This window comes from Colletotrichum phormii, assembly GCF_030913505.1.
Source record: "Colletotrichum phormii strain CBS 102054 chromosome Unknown BDP81scaffold_18, whole genome shotgun sequence".
NCBI classification, from domain to species: Eukaryota; Fungi; Ascomycota; class Sordariomycetes; order Glomerellales; family Glomerellaceae; genus Colletotrichum; species Colletotrichum phormii.
In genome coordinates, this window is record NW_026851460.1 from 640,431 (window position 1) to 657,786 (window position 17,356).

Here is a 17,356-nt window from a genome sequence, read left to right on the forward strand (position 1 = left end):
ATCCATATTCTGTTCAACAAACGCTTTTGTATAGCAACATCACACCATGCACTAGACCTCCAGATACACAAGTCACACACGCATCCATCCTCCTAGAGCATAGGTACTGATACTCGGTAGGTCCATTGAGAATAAGGTACCCTGACGTCGCGCGCCACCACCCCCCGGTACGCTGATTTGAGATCCCCAATCCACCAGCTCACTCCCCCGACTCGCCGAACAGCAAACAAACGCCGCCGTTCGGGACAACAGAAAGAGAGAAAAAAAAACTTACGTCAGCTCCATCCCACCACCAACCAATTTCCGCGTCCGTCGTGCCACACACACACACTGCACCATACTATAAGCTGCATTTGTCAGATACCGTAGCGTGGGAAAGTTGCGCATCTAGAAGCATATAAGACGTCACTCAACTCGGCCCCACCACCGTACATATCGGAAATCTATTATTTACTCTGCCCCCCCCCCCCCCCCCCCTCCCCCTCCTCACCTGCTTCGTTTACCCCCCCCCCCCCGCGATTCAGTTCCCCATGCAAGCCCTCTACCGCACATCTACCGCAGCAGCAGCATCACGAGCAGCAGCAGCAGCTTCAGCACCCACACGACTCGTATCGATACAGAGGCACCTGTCTTCCACAGCCCGCACCATGGCTCCCATCACAAAGGAGACCGACTACCTCGTCATCGGCGGCGGCAGCGGCGGCCTCGCCTCGGCGCGTAAAGCCTGCGGCCAGTTCGGCGCAAAGGCCCTCATCGTCGAGGGTGCCAGGCTGGGAGGAACCTGCGTGAACGTTGGGTGAGTAAACCTGTGTTCTCTGTGTCTCTCTCTCTCTCTCTGCCACTTGGGGAGTCAAGAGAAGCAAACATGTACTAACCAATATCCCTCCGTTCTACAGCTGCGTCCCGAAAAAAGTCACCTTCAACGCCGCCGCCATCGCCGAGACGATCCACCAAGCCAAATCCTACGGCTTCTCCGTCAACGAGACGGCCCCCTTTGACTGGCCCACCTTCAAGACCAAGCGCGACGCATACATCAAGCGCCTCAACGGCATCTACGAGCGCAACCTCAAAAACGACAACGTCGAATACCTCCACGGCTGGGCCAAGCTCACCTCCCGCAACGAGGCCGAAGTCACCCTCGACGACGGCACAAAGACACTCGTCAAGGCCAAGAAGATCCTCGTCGCCGTCGGCGGCAACCCCACCATCCCGCCCACCATCCCGGGCGCCGAGCTCGGCACCAACTCGGACGGCTTCTTCGACATTGACCAGCAGCCCAAAAAAGTCGCCCTCGTCGGCGCGGGCTACATCGCCGTCGAGTTCGCCGGCATGTTCAACGCCCTCGGCACCGAAACCCACCTCTTTATCCGCCACGACACCTTCCTCCGCACCTTTGACCCCCTCATCCAGCAGACCGTCACAAAGGAGTACGAGCGCCTGGGCGTCAACCTGCACAAGAAGTCGCAGCCGACAAAGGTCGAAAAGGACGCCGACGGCAAGCTCACAATCACCTACAAGGACGCCGACGGAAAGGAGACGGCCGAGGGCGGCTTCGACCACCTCATCTGGGCCATTGGCCGCACGCCGGCGACCAAGAATATCGGCCTCGAGGAGATTGGCCTCAAGCTGAACGAAAAGGGCTACATCCCCGTCGACGAGTACCAAAACACAAACATTGACAACATCTACGCCCTCGGTGACGTCACTGGCCAGGTCGAGCTGACCCCTGTTGCCATTGCTGCTGGCCGTCGTCTGGCCGAGCGCCTGTTTGGCGGCGCCGAGTACGCCAAGGCTCACCTCGACTACTCCAACATCCCCTCCGTCGTCTTCTCGCACCCCGAGGTCGGTAGCATCGGCCTGACTGAGCCCCAGGCCATTGAGAAGTATGGCAAGGACAACATCAAGGTCTACAAGACCAGCTTCACCGCCATGTACTATGCCATGATGGAGCCTGAGGAGAAGGGTCCCACCGCCTACAAGCTTGTTACTACGGGTCCTGAGGAGAAGGTTGTTGGTCTGCACATTGCTGGTCTTGGCAGTGGAGAGATGCTCCAGGGATTCGGTGTTGCTGTGAAGATGGGCGCGACCAAGAAGGACTTTGACAGCTGCGTTGCCATTCACCCCACCAGCGCCGAAGAGCTGGTCACGCTGAAATAGAGACTTGCATAGAGAGAAAGGTCTGGCAAGACTTAGAAGAGGAGGAAAAGATACCAATTCGTACAATTTCAACTTTTAATCTCATGCCTTGTCCTTGAACGCCAATGCTCTTCGTGAGATGGTTCATCAATTCCCTTTGGTCCGAAACGCCGCCAGCTATTGCAAATGCCCATTTTCCTGCAGCCTGATCCCGAAGCAACCTTGGTGTCCTGTTTTACCATAATTCGTCTGTCGATGATTGGCCCAGATGAGTGCCTAGAAATTCGTGTGCTGTTTGACCACGAATGTTGTGTCGAATTCCAGAAAAAATCAGATGCTTGCTCGCTTTTTGACGTAACTTGGTATCCCCTACAGGAATACTATGCTGACGAGGCCAGTCGCAGTCAAACCGAGGACGGTGAAGAGGACGGCATGAGGAGCAATAGCGCCAGCAGCGCTGGGCTTCGACTCTTGAGGGCCATCGCTGTTACCATGTGTCAGTATGGAGATTTCAGCAACAACCCGGCAGTAGAGTACTTACGTGGGAGTAGCCGTCGAGGTAGCATCAGAACTGGGGTTACCTGAAGCTTCCGGAGTCGAGGTAGGGGTGGTGCTCATGGTCGAGGACGAGGGCAGATCAGCAACCTTGACGCCAGCGACTTCCTCGCACGTAGATGCGTAAGACTTGTAGGCGCCCTGAAGATCGGAGCCCTGGCAAACGCTGGTCAGGTTGCTGAGCATGGCGTCCATGAAATCGGTGCACATGGCATCGACTGCAGAGACCTTGGGCTGCTGGCTGAGAGCTGCAAGAAGACAGGCAGGAGGGCTTGTGGCAGCAGCAATGCCGATCATGCCAGTAAAGGCCGTGATGCAAAGTGTAGGCTTCATTGTGGTAGGTACAATGGTGCTTAGCTAGGTATCGTTTGAGTGTGGTTTTTCGTAGGAATTCTGGTCGCCAAAAGGAAATTGCTGCAAGACCAAGCAAGAAAGAAGTCAGCGTTTGCCCACATTGAGAGAGTGTTGATCGGATTATTCCATGGTGATTTTTTTACATACCAAGGAAGGATACAATCTTTTTGTGTTTGAATCGATCTTAGGAAAACCCGAGGGCGAGGCAAAGCCAATTGAGGTTGTGATGGGCAAGGTGAAGTTTGACGATGCAGTGCTGGCAGCAAAACGTGGTCGTGTAAGTCCCTCACCGGGCAAATCTCCAGGCAGACGGAAGGAACCCCTGTGAGTGGAGAGGGAGATCAACGGGAATGGCTCCGAGACAGGTGGTATTTCTGGGGAAGGAAGGGACCGGTGGATGGGGCCGGCGCGAACTTCTTTCCTTCTGGAACAACTTCAAAACACCATCCAGAGATCGTCTCTTTCCCACCTACAACACCAGACTCGCTGCCATCTTCGGGTGTCACGATCGAGTCGCTCCTGTATTTTGGATGGAGGTAAGAACGCTTTGTCTCTGTCGGCCAACAGCAGGAATGGCCCGCCCGATTTTCATGTGAAGGGAAGGTAAGATAGGTCTGTGTCTCGTCCCGCCGGCAACTCAATATCACTCACCGACGGCCTTGGCAACCACTCTGCTGGCACTGACGATGTCTTCTGGACCGTTCTGGCCAACTTCACCAGCTGCGTCGTCTTTATGATCACAAATCATCTACAGACAAGAAGGACCAACAACCGCGGACCCTTCTTTTAAGGGTCTCTCAGCCGCAGTCAAACAGCCAACCGGCAGAGGACGCCCCACTCCCTCTCGAAGATGAGTGCCAGTCTTTTTTGCATCTTCCCAAACCTTCACAATCTTGCCGCCAACCCAAAATGGCATGCCGATTGTCTGCAGATGATTACTCATACTTGGCAGCATAGCAATATCGCCGGCAAGGCGGAATTAGGTTCGAGTCGAGGGACTCGTCATCTCATCAGACAATCGCATTTAGTGGCCGTGTTTGTCCCATCCATCCGGCAATCATGACTTTGAATTTTGACCGAGACTTCAACACGTGGATACGTATGTCTCAGCCTCCAGGTCTGATTGCTTCTCGTCGGCCGACGTGTCTCCAGGCGAATGATGGCCCGGCGCCTTGGCTCGTCGCCGTTGTCGACAGCTGCATGCCAAACTCTCGCACATCTTCGCAAACAAGCGGCACCTTGTCAGTAAAAGGATAAACGGCTTTTCCGCCTGAACGGCGGCTCTGTGACTAAAAAGGCTCGTATGATGGCTTCTGGGGCGCCTGGATCCCTTGGGTTAGGCCTGCCAAAACGAGATCTCTTCTTCAGCTGCGACGTTTCTTGTCGCGAAACATGAGATGAGTTTCGCTTCGTCCACAAATAAACAGCGAGTAAGATATACCGCCTCGCAGAATCTGAGCCTCTTAAGCCACTCTTCGTTCTCGTCTACCGACTATGCACCAACAAGAACACAGCACAGACATCGAAATCGTGGCCATTACACAGGCTACCCTTTCCTGCCTCCCGGCCTGTGGGAGGGTATTCGAACCGCTTATATTGTTCCATTATGACGATACCGCAACGGCGCTTACTCGGCTCCCGCCCACTCACACTGAATATCGGGACTGCCCCGAGCTGTCGGGATTTGCCGCGGCGTTGATACTGAAACCCATCACACGAAATGCCTCTGGCACACAACACGCCGCGATTCTGGCGGATAGCGCACTTTTCCCACATGCCGTTGTCCTCTCCACCGGGAGAATATTCTCATCATGTTTTTCCGTCGTTCAGCCGTCGAAGTCCGCGTTCTTCGCGCGAAAGAAGACCGAATTGACCGGAAGGATCTGGCCAAATAGTCCTTGGCCGGCTTCACAGTTGGCCAGAGAGCACATCAAACAGCGGCTCGGGGAGCGCAAGTGCCTCAACAACGCGGACCCGAAATGTTACGAGGCAGCGTTTCCTCCGTAAATAAACCGGCCTGCTCACGATGAATCGTTTGCCTGACTAGTCTGTTCTGGTCATAACTAGTAAATTGGGTCACTCGGAGGATAGAGACCCGCACAGACAAGTTCGTCATAGCCAGCTCGTGGCTCTTCTGTTGTTTTAGACGACTTACATGGAGCAACACGGGGCTTGATCAATGGCCTCGCCGCTAGAATTTCCCAACGCGGCTTAGGAAGAGGCTCCCACGAGGTCGGTTTTCTGTCGTCTCAAGCCCACAGCGGCTGCGCCTGGCCAAGCTTCCCTGGGAAAGTCTCTCGAATATACGACTTTGCGAATGCTACACGGCTAATTAAGTTGGATACTATCGGATCACACGAGCATGGCTGTTGCACTGTTCTAGCATCAGGCTATTTGAGGTCCCTACTAGAGTTTGGGGCTATAGATGACTGGCAGGTTCGGGCATGGACAGCTAGCCGCACCTTTTCCGATGTCCGGACGAGTCATTGGTTGTATACCTACTTCTCGGCAGGCAGACACAGATATTATCAAATTTCCTCTGGATTGCCTTGACGGGGAGAGCACGGCTCGCCAGCCCTTTGAGGACGGACACATGCATGACCTAATCCACGCAGCGTGGCCCCGCGACCCGATTCGCCTTCCCCGGATTCCCCTGTGGATAGTCGCAAGGGCGACCCATCGACGGATTCAAGCCGTTGGGCTTCGCGTCTCACCCTACCAATCACGCCACTGAATCTCATAGATCCGTGGGTCATCTTGCAGCAGAGCCTGATGTTCTGAACGGCCTTCCTTGCGGCGATCAACCAGCCCTTGAACTTTGAAACTTGGCTGTTGGAAGTTTAACCTCCAAACAAGGGGCTCGCAAGTAGATTTCTTCACCAGTCCATTCGCGGAAAGTCTATGCTTGTCCCAGACAGCTGGCATCGAACGAGGTTCACAATGAAGCGTGCCTCTGTTCGGGTGGCCATACGCACCCATTACCAGCACACGCATGACCCCGGGTGCCCGTCCTCGACGCCCAGTCCGTCTCTTTCTTCAGACTATCTCGACAGAGTCGTCTAGGGACATCGCTGAAGAGATCAGACAGCAGTGGAAGGACCGGGATTGGGTTCGCATTCGTAGTATGTGTCCAATGCATCAGCGTTCGAAGGGCTATGTCAAGCACATACATACGTAGGGAACCACCTATCAGTCATGGTCCATCCTGTCACCCTCCACTCCGGTCCTCTATGTCGGACTGTGAATATCTATTCCCCCCGCTGTCTTGAGAATTATCGAGAGGCACCTTCGACCTGAATGTAACCATCGGCAAAAATGGCGGACACAAAGGTCGCTCAAACGGCGAGCGTGACCATCATGCTGATGTCTTTTGTCACGCTGACAGTCGTGATGAGGACCTTTGTACGGAGTGTCCTCCTCCGAAGCTTGGGCTGGGATGACAGTGAGTACCAACGACTGAAGAAATATCACAATTATCTTGCTAACTATTTCTAGCACTTGTGCTCATCAGCTGGGTAAATGAAGCCGCGATAAGAGTTTGTGGATGTTGCTAATCATGAATAGGTCCTTGCCATGGCACTATGCAGTGCAATTCTTGCCAGTAAGCTGCCACCCGTTCTGGAAGCTGAAGAGAATCTTCATACTGATCTCGAATAGTGACCAGCATGGGCTTGGGCTCTCACTTTCAAGACGTTTCGAAGTCAGACTTTGCCGAATTCTTAAAGGTAGAGAACACCAAAAGAGACTTTCCTCGAACCGCACTGACAAACCATCTTCAGTTCCAAGTCGTCACGCAGCTCACATACATCTGGGCATTCGTGACGGTAAAAATGTCTTTCGCAGTTCTTTACCTTCGGCTGCTCCCCGATCAGGTCTACCAGCGTATCAACAAGTTTCTCATCGTCTTGCTGCTTGCGGAGGGAATTGAAGAGACTGCCGTCGTCATCTTCAGATGCACTCCCATCGAAAGAGCTTGGACACCATCCGTACCCGGAACATGTCTAGATTTGACCATCTTCTATTACTCTGCTGTAAGTGTTTCCTTAGGAGGGGAGGAAAATGAAGTGATGCGAACTAGCCAGCTAACTTGACATAGTTCGTCATCAAATTATTAACAGACTTGGTGTTGTTCATTCAGCCAATTCCGACTGTCTGGAAACTGCAACTCCCGATGGCGAAGCGGGTAGGAGTCATCATTATGTTGTCCCTCGGTTTACTGTGAGTTTTTGGAAACAGTGTCTGCCTCTTGAGACAAGTAGCTTACAGCCACAGGGTATGCGTAATTTCCGTCATCAGAGTGAGCTACATCAATGCTTTTGACCGCGACGTTACTTGTAAGTCATTCTAGTTCCCCTCCATCGCTCACCAGCTAATTTTCGCAGTCTTGGTCGCCGACCCCTTGCTCTGGTCAGAAGTCGAAGTCTGCGCCTTGATCATTTGCTCCGGCGTTCCATCATTACGACCGTTGATATCCCGTTTCCCCGTTCTCAACAAGGCTCTCGGCCTATCGACAGGAAAATACTCCAAAGTCTACTATCCCAATCAGCGAACGACGATAGGCGGGTCGAAGCCATACTTGGCCCAAAATGCGTACGCACGCGCAACGCAGGGGAAAGCTGGCGGAAAGCTATCCGTTAGCTCAAGTTCCTATGGAACCTCAACACGAGCAACCACCGAGAGCATGGAGAATATCCTGCCTCTGGACCTCGACAAGCCATCATTAGCACACAGCGTGGAGATGGGGATCATCAAGGTGAAAAACGACATCCCTTCATCGCAGCTACAGATGACCCCGTCACAATACGTGATGGAAGATCCATACTTCCCCGCGGGACGGCCAATGGCCAGGCGGAAAAGTCGAGGGAATATCGGAAACATCCGCGACGGCACAGGTTGGATATCCGAATATTGATCGCACCTGATGGTGACGAGGTTTGAGCAGACCTCTTGATGGTTTTCCTTTACCAGTACATACGCACGCTGCCGGAAGAGCTTCTGCGGCTACATTAATGTATATAAACACAAGCATTTTGGCATAGAGGCAGGCCAACTTTGGCTGTCTCCGGCCCCCTTTTTTCGAGGTCGCTGCGCGATACACTGCCTACACTAGAATAGGCCAATTCACTTCTTCATGATTTCAAAAAGTTTCGATTCATGGTGTTTCTTGACCCGGTGAATTTTGCCTGTTTCTGGACATGATTTCCGCTGCTTGGTGGCCGGGAACCTGCACGGGGGCACTCGCAGCAGATCCCAAACAGTTCGGATAGTCAACGGGCTGTCAAGAGCTTGTAGTGAGCAGTTTGTCTCTTCTTGACACAGTCTATGCTTGAGAAGACCCGACTTTTCCAAGCGGGGGGTTTGGTAGTTGGTGGTTGTCATCAGTAAGGCAGGGAGCACATAAAGGCCGGATATGCCGCAAGGCCCGGCGTGGGAAAGGCTCCGGCTATTGAACTATTACAAAGTAGATCCCGGACCCGATGGGCATGTCGGCCTTTGAACTCGCGTCTTTGGGCGTTACAGATGAGATGGGGCCTTCCCTCGCCCTCTCAGTGTGGTGTCTCTTGTTGATAGCAATTCAATCGCGAGAAACTTGGCTACAGAAAGATAAACATGGGATGAAGAATTTCAAAGCGATCGTAGAGTGCAATCTGCTGTCATGTTTGATCGTGTCTGACAGAAGTAAATGAGGGATTGGAGTGAGATGCCACTGTAAACCTTCCTACACTTTTGCTGCTTTAACTATGAAGATAGGGTCGCAGGAACAGGGAGGCAATGGTAAGCAGAGGCAAAGTCAGGCGTCGATCGCCAAGGACCCCAAGGGTTGCGTCTCTTAACCTTGTCCATATCGCATATGGGAGAGTTGACGTACGAGAATCGGATTCTTGAATTGGTCTAGAAACGTGAGAAGCTTCAGACTTGATTGGAGTCTAGAACACGGCGAAAAGTCGGGTAAGTTGTCCAGCCCGATCCTCGACTATATGCTTAACCTTTCTTTCAATCGATGGCTTTGCTATGCTATTTGACTTGATGGCGTCTCCGTCTTGGCGGGCATCATAGTCCTAAGCGCCCTCACCTGCACGCATAAACTAGAAGGTCTGAAAGATCGGTAGAGATAGAGAGGCCTGGCCCGACGGCCTTTTACACCGGGTAATCTCTCCTCAAAAGTGGCCAAATTGATTGCTAAATCGTTCGTAAAGCATCATTTTCCCTTTACACAGACTTCCCATAATGAAGCTACCCGCCTTCGAGAGGCCATCGAAGACACGAGGAACATGATCCCAACATACTGGCGTTTCTGTCGCAGTGAAGAAGGGTCCCTTGGAGTTGAACAGGGAGGACTGCGTGTCGATTCTCTGGCGATACAAAAGTAAGCTCCTCAATGATGCGTTGACGCTGCTAGCTTGCTTCAAATGCTCGACCGGCAGTTGGACCAGCTGTGGTCGTTGGTTCCAATGGCAGTCGACGATCTTGAAAGGGCTCCTTATCGTAAGTAAATTAGAGTTGGGAGGCAAACAAACTCCCAAAATAGCCCGGCATGAATCCTTTATTGTCGATTGCAGGCATGATATCTGTCAACAGGCGATCAAAGGCACATCCCAAGAAAGGTAGGTACCTTGAGCAGAAGTAGAGACCTTCGGTGAGATGCATCTCGGTCAGAGTTCTTCACCGAGAGACTCCACACAAGAAAGCAATCACCAATCACAGCCGCCCAATGAGAAAACCCCTGATTCTTGCGAACCTCAGGCCAAAAGCATGCCCTAGCCTGGACCGTGCACCTTTCCCAACTTTTGCTAGTGGGGTTAGCGAGCCCGCACAAACTCCAAATTTGCCAGGTGCTGTTTCTCGAATCTCATCAACCTCCCGAAAAAAGTTCATTCCCGACAACCTCGACAGTCAACCACCCAACGCCGGCCAGCCACCAGTCGATTGCCTCCTGAGGAACCATCAGGTTAGTTACCGAAACGAGGAATAGCGAGAATTCAAAAAATCCACCTGCCTCGACGACGATATCCCACGATCTTCCAATATTCTTTTCGCTGGCTTTTCCAATCCGTCAGCGCAAGAAGAAAGGCATTTCGCGATATCTCCTTGGTGGGCATTGAAGAAACACTTCGCATCCCCTCTCCCAATCCCCCCTCAGCACCAGTGCCCCTCTTCGGGATCATTCACGATTAAGAAGTTTCCTTTTTGTCACTCTTCCACTACTGTACCAGAACCCATGGCTAACTTCTTCTCCATGAACAGCATAAGCAATCATGGGTATCTCGAGAGATTCCCGCCACAAGCGCTCCGCTTCCGGTGCCAAGCGCGCCTACTACCGTGCGTAATACAATCGAAAGCCCGTATGCTCTAATCAAGCATGCGTTCTGACCTTTCTGCTCAACAGGGAAGAAGCGCGCTTTCGAGGCCGGTCGCCAGGGTGCCAACACCCGTATCGGCCCCAAGCGAGTCCACACCGTCCGCACCCGCGGCGGCAACCACAAGTACCGCGCCCTCCGCCTCGACTCCGGTAACTTTGCCTGGGCCTCCGAGGGCTGCACCCGCAAGACCCGCGTCATCGGCGTCGCCTACCACCCCTCCAACAACGAGCTCGTCCGCACAAACACCCTGACCAAGTCCGCCGTCGTCCAGATCGACGCCGCCCCCTTCCGTCAGTGGTACGAGGCCCACTACGGCCAGAACCTCGGCCGTCGCCGCCAGCAGAAGCAGCAGGCCGCCGCCGGCGTCAAGGAGGACGAGACCAAGAAGTCCAAGTCCGTCGAGAAGAAGCAGGCTGAGCGCTTCGCCGCTGAGGGCAAGGTCGAGAACGTTCTTGAGAAGCAGTTCGAGGCCGGTCGCCTGTACGCCGTCATCTCTTCCCGCCCCGGCCAGTCCGGTCGCTGCGACGGATACATCCTCGAGGGCGAGGAGCTCGCCTTCTACCAGCGCAAGCTCCACAAGTAAACGTATCGCCTTTCGTTTACAGGGGTTGCTGCGTGAAAAGCCATGTCTTAACGATTACAGCGTCGCGTTGTGGGCGTATGGGATGTGGAATGGAGGGGGAAAAACTAGATAACTGTGACTCTCTCACGGAATCAACTTTACGGGAATGAAAAAAAAAACATTTTATCGGGCTCTTGGGTTGTTCTTGGTGTTCAACAGGTTTTGCTTTTCGTCTGGCAAGCCATCATGGGGCGTGATCAGCTTACAATGAAATGTAGGCTCGGAAAAGCTACCCGAGTCCACGGACGGATATGGGTTATTAGGAAGACTCAAAAAGACTATACCACCAAGTTTTTGCCTGCCGTAATCACTCTTCGCCTGTTGTCCACTCTCCCAATGTGTTGTGATGCTCTCTGTATTTGATGTTGTAGCTGTCAAGTCTACCTATGGAAGCTAGAGTATGCGCCTTGAACCCCTCTCCATGCTCACCTGGCTGCTGGTCTCTACTGCGAGTGTTGTAGTAACCCCGATGGCTGCTAGCCAGTTCCTCGTGGCCTGTCTAGGCCGACATGCTTCTGCTCACTCCTACCGCGTGTTGGTTTTCGGGATATCACTGACCACCATAAGGATCCATCTGATTCCTCGGTGCCCGCACCCATCCCGCTAGCCGCCCAGATGTGCGTTGGGCCAGCAAACACACGCAAACCTCCATACTCAATGGGAAGCTATCATTACTTTGTACATTAAGATATTCAGAGAATTCTGCTTCTGGGTTACCAGGGTCGTATTCCTCACTGACTGCTTCAAGCAAACTGTCGCTTGAGGTCTGTCCACTTGCGGTTGAGTGTCTCGTGCTGAGAATTGATCTGTCATAGAGTCAGTCAGACGATACTTGGCGAATGTGGACGGCGCATCCTCTTACCTCGGCATACTGCATCTTCGTCTGCACAAGCTCCTCCTCCAATTCCGCCATCTCCTTCTCCAACTTCTCATTCTCCTCGTGAACCTTGAGGTTACGCTTCATGAGATCCTCACGCTCAGCCTTCCATGCATTCTCTAGCTCTTCCGGCTGCTTTTCAATAACGTTTCGCAGCTCACGGACCTGGCCCTTGAGACTCTCATTCTCATCCTTGAGCTCCTCGTTCTCGACCTTGGTGTGGACCAGCTCCGTGGCGAGAGCAGCCTGCTCACTATCGTACGCTTCGACACGCTCCTCGAGCTTACGGACTTTGACGGCAAAGTTGATGTTGGCAGTCCGGAGCCCTTCCAGTTCGGCCTCACGATCCTTCTCTGCCTTGGTCTTCTCCTCCCATTCGGTCGTGTAGGTCTTGAGAATCTCAGGGGTGATATCAAGATCGCAGGCATCTCTGACGAGTTGGTCGGCGCGGTAGACTTCCTTGTCCATGCTGGCGCTTGAGCTTCCAAAGAAGCCGTTCTCCAGAATGCTACCTGCACTTGGTGCGGTGTCGATGTAGGCGTCGAAAACCTTGTCTTTGAGGAAGACTGTGAGCTGCTGCATGTCCGAGATGGCAAGTAGATTGGCTGCGTTCTTCTGCATCAAGACAATACCAAATCGCAGAATAGCTGAGAGACCCTCAGACAGGATCAGATCGTAAATGCGTAGTACCAATTGTAAGGGGAACCGATAGGCGAATAGTGTCAAAAACCACTGCGTGGCGTAGAGGTGAGGCGAGATACTGCGGCGGCGAAGATGGCAGTACAGAGCTGGCTCGTAATCCTCAAGCAAGCGCTCAAAGATGTACAAGTTCTTATGTAGGCCGGGCATGTCTTGAATAAAAAGATCGCGCAGGTGGTAGTGGTTCATCAACCGAACCAGCAGGCAGAAGGCTTCTTCCTCTGTCATGTTGAACAAAAGAGGCATAATCAAGAAGTTCATGCCTTGAGCGTAGCCGACACCCTCATCGAACAAAGCATATGCCTTGCACACGCCAAAAAGGCCCTCCTGAAGCCCGGCAGCGGCAGCGTACTTGGAGAAGCTGGTTCTCGCACCCATGTCTCGTCGAATCGTCTTCTCCAGCTTCTGGAGCATGGCAGTATCCTCCTTTTGCTTCTTTTGTCTGGCCACCGTAGCCGCCTGCTGCGCCTTCAGGACCGCTTCCGCGCTCTTCTCGTAAGGGGAAGGCATGCCATTCGCGGCCGAGTGTTCCGAGTGGACAGATGAGGAGGATGAATTGACAATGTCGTTCTGGATGCTGAGAGTACCGTTGCTGCTCGAGCTAACAGTGCTATGACTGTTCCTGTTGATTTCCTTGTCGGTTCCCCTGGCCACTAGCTCTCTGTACATGATTTCGAGCTCTTCATTATTACTCTGGGCCAGTACTTGCCAGACTACTCCACGGATAGCGTTTGGAATACCACTGGCAATGGCTTTGTTCAGTTCCTCGGCGCTGGTACGTTGAACAACCGCCGGGCCTTCGTAGACGACGGACTGCCAGAGATCCCAATCTACCTGGGAGTCTGACATGTCGGAGGGTCCAGCCGATACACCAGACACTGTTCCTGGTGCCAGCGCCGGGTTCGGGGCCGTTGGAAGAGGTGACTTGGGAGCTTGATCGGCTCCAAGCTCCTTGTCGTTTCCATTGTGGGGGGCGGGAGGTGTGATCAACCCCAATCCCTTGGGCGGCGGCACAGGTTTATCGTCGTCGGATGGCAGCGTGACGCCGGCCTCTTCCCGTAGGCGCACCATTTTGAAGCGGTCCTTCAAGCTGTGTCGCGGAATGCCACCCTCTTTCTCTTCGTCTAACCTGCCCAGCGACATCTCGGGGTTACTCGTTAACGTGGCGATGGAGCTGGCTGTGTTTCGGCGAGGAGAAGCTTGTGGAGGCGGTGAGGTCTCCTTCTCCTTGCTTGTGCTGTTTCGGGAAAGCCAGGAGAAGGGGCTTGTGAGCTTCCTGGTCGGGGGCCCAGGGGGTGGTGGCAGGGCGGCAGAGGAAGCGGCTTGCGGTGGGGGTGCGGCTGGGACTACGGGAGATTTGGCAGGCGATGGTTCGGCTGGCGGCGACCACGGCATGGATGGAAGGGCGCCGGTGATGCTGCTAATGGATATCTTCTTGGGCGGCAGTGGCTTCTCTTCGACGACCGGGCTAATGGCTTTCGTTTCTTGTATTTAAAATTAGCATTGTTGACACACGTCAATCAATTCATGCGGCGAAACAACAAACCTGGTTCCTCATGTGGGGCAGGGTGGTCGTCGTCGAGCTTGACATCGTCCAGATTTGAGGTGTTGGAAAGTCGATGAGATACGGGAGAAGCTTTGCGCTTGATATCCACGTCCTCATGGTCGCTCACAAAGTCCTCGTCGACAAAGTGATCGTCTGGCGTTGGTGACGGCGGAGCTGGTGCTTCCACCCTGTCCTCTTCTGTGTGCTCCTCCTTTTTCGGGGATTCAGGGTCCGTTTCCTCGGCGGGTGGTGGTTTGGAGACCGAGGGCGTTCTCTGAGTAAGAGAACGCACCTCAGCTACCTCGGCGACATCGACGACGGCATCCTCGAAGGCATCCTGCTGCTTGTTCGGTCATGTCAGCGAGTTGTTCTTTTCCTGTGTGCAGAGGTGCCTTGTTGTCGAGCTTGGAAGGCCAAAGCAGGTATGTGCATCAAGGGAGGAAGGATGAGGGGAGCGTTACATTCTCCTTATCAGAGTCGGAATCGGAGTCAGTCAAGAGTCTCTTCTCCTTGGTCTCCGTGGTCTCCTTGATGTCCTTGGTGACTTCAGGCGAAACGGTCGCGACAGGCTCGTCTGGCTGGGACATTGCGAAATAAAGGATTGTAGGTCAACTTGCGCTGACCTATGTGGGTGTGCGGTATGGTGGGATAGCTCTCGTCCAGGTCGAGGTCGGACTGTTTAAAGGAACCTAGTTGGTGTCCATGGAGATGGGGGGGGGGGGGGGGGGGGGGGACTCCAGCACTAGGCAATTCTGTAGACCGTGTCGTCTGTGCTGCTGAAGAATACTTTGTGATACGGGTGCTGCAGTCTCGTTCTCTCAAGGTAGGATGCAGGGTTGGTTGCTTGGAACTGCTTTTGTCGTTGTGTGTGTTGTTGTTCGTCGCTAAGCTTGTCAGAACGGACGACGGGGAATCGAGAAGGCGAGTACGGAGTAAGGCAGGTCAGGGTCGAGGGTTGACTGACAGTCGAGGATCGGTTGTGGCGCGCAAGTTGTGCCTCCCTCTCCCTTTTTTTCTTTCCTATTTCCTGGCTGGGGGGTGGGCGGGCATGGGGGATGGGATGGGGAATTGAATTGAATGAATGAAGCTGCCCCGAGCCTCACCGCAGATGGGGGGCGAAGACCCCTTTCAGATGTATCTTTTCTCCTATTCAACGTGACACAGTACCTAAGCCAATGGAATCCACCCACCTGAATGGGGGACCTGGAAGTAGACCCCCGAACGGTGGCTGCGAATACTCGAGTCCCGTCCGTATTGGCCCAAATACAATCGACCCTAAGCACTATCCGTACTCGAGGTCCACCACTACAGATGAACGTTCGATTCAACCAGTCGAGTTTTGGGGGCCAGGGGGAGGCAAAAGGTGAGGGACCGGGCCAACCACTGATAGCTTAGCGCGCCGCTGCGGAACGGGATCGCTCTCTGTTCCGGGGGGGAGCACGAGGGGTGGTCTCGTAAGTCACTTTCTTTCTTGCAAGCTTGCAAGTCTGGATGCCGTGAGTTCCTGAGTTCCTCGCCGGAGCGCCAGAACTTGCCAGCCCCAAATGCCATGAATGACAGGGGGCGTTCCTTTGAAATGCCAACCAGCCTGGAAGGGCCAGCCAAAAGGAAATTGCTGGGATCGACGCGGCAGGGAAGCTGATGTTTCTTAATAATTGCCCACCACCTCCCACACCTTTTCCAGCCTCCAAGAAGCCTTTTGCTGCCTCTGTTGCTCTCGCTAAAGTCACTTTTACCAGGTGCGTGTCCAGAAAGACATATCAATACAATATCAGATACGATGGCCCCATCCCGAAGCCTCTGCCTTTGGACGAGTTCACGTTGGGTCTCCAATAGTTAACATCACTCATATCCGTATTGGGAGCCTCAATCTTGTCAGAATGAAAGCTTGCCTTGCCCTTTCTTAGTAACTCCAATATTCCGTCCGATCTTTGGGCCAGCCTTTACCGCACTATCTCGTGTGAGCAATAGCCAACAATAATACGAGTGACCAACAATAGCCCAAGTTTACTGTTCAGCTCTAATATGGAGTATTGTTTGTTCATCTGCTTTCATGGCTTCTTAGCATGTGTGCGCGTCTTCCGAGACGACCTTGTCTTTAAAGAGTTTCGTTCAGTCCAACAGCCGCTGCCCCTGCAGCACAAGTTTCTTGGATGGCTTGACTGGCTTGATGGTTGGCCATCCGAGGCAAAGCATTCGTGCGATGTGGCTACTTGTTCAGTACTTGCTCTTTATCGCTATCTGGCACCGCAGTCTGAGTAGACTCTTGGTAGCGCCAGCCTTTCCCCGTTGGAACGTTATGATCTGCGTATCTCTCGCACCGTTGCAATCGGGGGGGTAGATCTTTTTTCGACCCCCTTGTGCCCTTCCCCCTTTTTCCTAACTCTAAGAAAGGGCCGGCCGGCCGCCCGCAGACCCGGCGTTACGCCGTCTGTAGGTTTGTTGGTTTGGTTACACCCGGGCTTCGGGGGACGACGGCACCGAGGCCGTTTTCTTCCCTCATCGCCGGGACTCGGCAGTCACTATGCTTCTGCCCTTATGTTCGAACAGTTTTGATCCCGGATGTTGTCTTTGCTTTCCATGCGAAGTCTTCTTGGATCTCCGAGGTGCCTGTTTGGCATGCCTGGCACTCTTGGATCCTATTTTTACCAGCCTCGAGCCAGCTCCGGTTGGTGTCTTGGTACGGATGGACTGGAATGCAACCCAGGCCTTTCATATCGGCCGCCCCAGTTGTTCCTGTGCGTGCTCTGAGCCACGAGCAAAAATGTCACAGCTCGCTACACTTATCACGGCGAGAGCAGACGAGAAAGATTCAACACACTTGTCACTCGACGCTTGATATTTATGGAGGATTTTACTGACGATATCAACTCGAAATTTGAAAGCCTTAGTGATCACCTCCAACGGGGAAAAGGGCGTTGGACTGTCCGTACATCCCTCGCTTACCTACGAACAACACTGCCTAGCGTCATTCCTGTATCCCGTGCCCCGTGCTTGAGATGGGGAGATTGTTGTGCCCAGAGGGTTAATTCCGAAGAGCCATACATACGAATACCTCTGTCGCATTTTCAAGCCCTCTGTTGAGAAATATGAGATTCAAGTCCCAGCGCAAACCAACACCTGGTCAGTTGAGGCTTTAAAGCCCCAATACTACACGTCGACACGTGCATTCTCGGCACACCAGCCACGTGGAGAAGTGACAACCT

General features: G+C 53.4%; 5 protein-coding genes across 5 annotated transcripts; 3 read left to right on the plus strand and 2 right to left on the minus strand.

Moving 5' to 3' along the window:
- Nucleotides 1-647: 647 nt before the first annotated feature.
- Nucleotides 648-2,157, plus strand: BDP81DRAFT_397290 (glutathione-disulfide reductase; the record flags this gene model as incomplete). The annotated part of the gene is made up of 2 exons (XM_060588304.1): nucleotides 648-796; nucleotides 897-2,157. The coding sequence occupies 2 exons, from the start codon at nucleotides 648-650 to the stop codon at nucleotides 2,155-2,157; spliced, it is 1,410 nt and encodes a 469-aa protein (XP_060442007.1).
- Nucleotides 2,158-2,331: 174 nt separating this feature from the next.
- Nucleotides 2,332-3,253, minus strand: BDP81DRAFT_73256 (uncharacterized protein). Its single transcript, XM_060596215.1, has 3 exons — nucleotides 3,193-3,253; nucleotides 2,678-3,105; nucleotides 2,332-2,620 (listed from the first exon to the last, which is right to left on the minus strand). The coding sequence occupies exons 2-3, from the start codon at nucleotides 3,022-3,024 to the stop codon at nucleotides 2,506-2,508; spliced, it is 462 nt and encodes a 153-aa protein (XP_060442008.1). The 5' UTR covers nucleotides 3,025-3,105; nucleotides 3,193-3,253; the 3' UTR covers nucleotides 2,332-2,505.
- A 3,107-nt stretch (nucleotides 3,254-6,360) lies between these two features.
- Nucleotides 6,361-7,957, plus strand: BDP81DRAFT_397292 (uncharacterized protein; the record flags this gene model as incomplete). The annotated part of the gene is made up of 8 exons (XM_060588305.1): nucleotides 6,361-6,487; nucleotides 6,541-6,560; nucleotides 6,610-6,646; nucleotides 6,703-6,770; nucleotides 6,825-7,076; nucleotides 7,142-7,263; nucleotides 7,318-7,379; nucleotides 7,428-7,957. The coding sequence occupies 8 exons, from the start codon at nucleotides 6,361-6,363 to the stop codon at nucleotides 7,955-7,957; spliced, it is 1,218 nt and encodes a 405-aa protein (XP_060442009.1).
- A 1,929-nt stretch (nucleotides 7,958-9,886) lies between these two features.
- On the plus strand, nucleotides 9,887-11,345 carry BDP81DRAFT_434831 (40S ribosomal protein S8). Its single transcript, XM_060590996.1, has 3 exons — nucleotides 9,887-9,994; nucleotides 10,291-10,365; nucleotides 10,433-11,345. The coding sequence occupies exons 2-3, from the start codon at nucleotides 10,302-10,304 to the stop codon at nucleotides 10,987-10,989; spliced, it is 621 nt and encodes a 206-aa protein (XP_060442010.1). The 5' UTR covers nucleotides 9,887-9,994; nucleotides 10,291-10,301; the 3' UTR covers nucleotides 10,990-11,345.
- On the minus strand, nucleotides 11,335-14,878 carry BDP81DRAFT_434833 (TBC domain-containing protein). The gene is made up of 4 exons (XM_060590997.1): nucleotides 14,612-14,878; nucleotides 14,151-14,490; nucleotides 11,891-14,088; nucleotides 11,335-11,834 (listed from the first exon to the last, which is right to left on the minus strand). Exons 1-4 carry the CDS (start codon nucleotides 14,735-14,737, stop codon nucleotides 11,772-11,774), a joined length of 2,727 nt encoding a protein of 908 aa, XP_060442011.1. The 5' UTR covers nucleotides 14,738-14,878; the 3' UTR covers nucleotides 11,335-11,771.
- Between the last annotated feature and the right edge of the window lie 2,478 nt (nucleotides 14,879-17,356).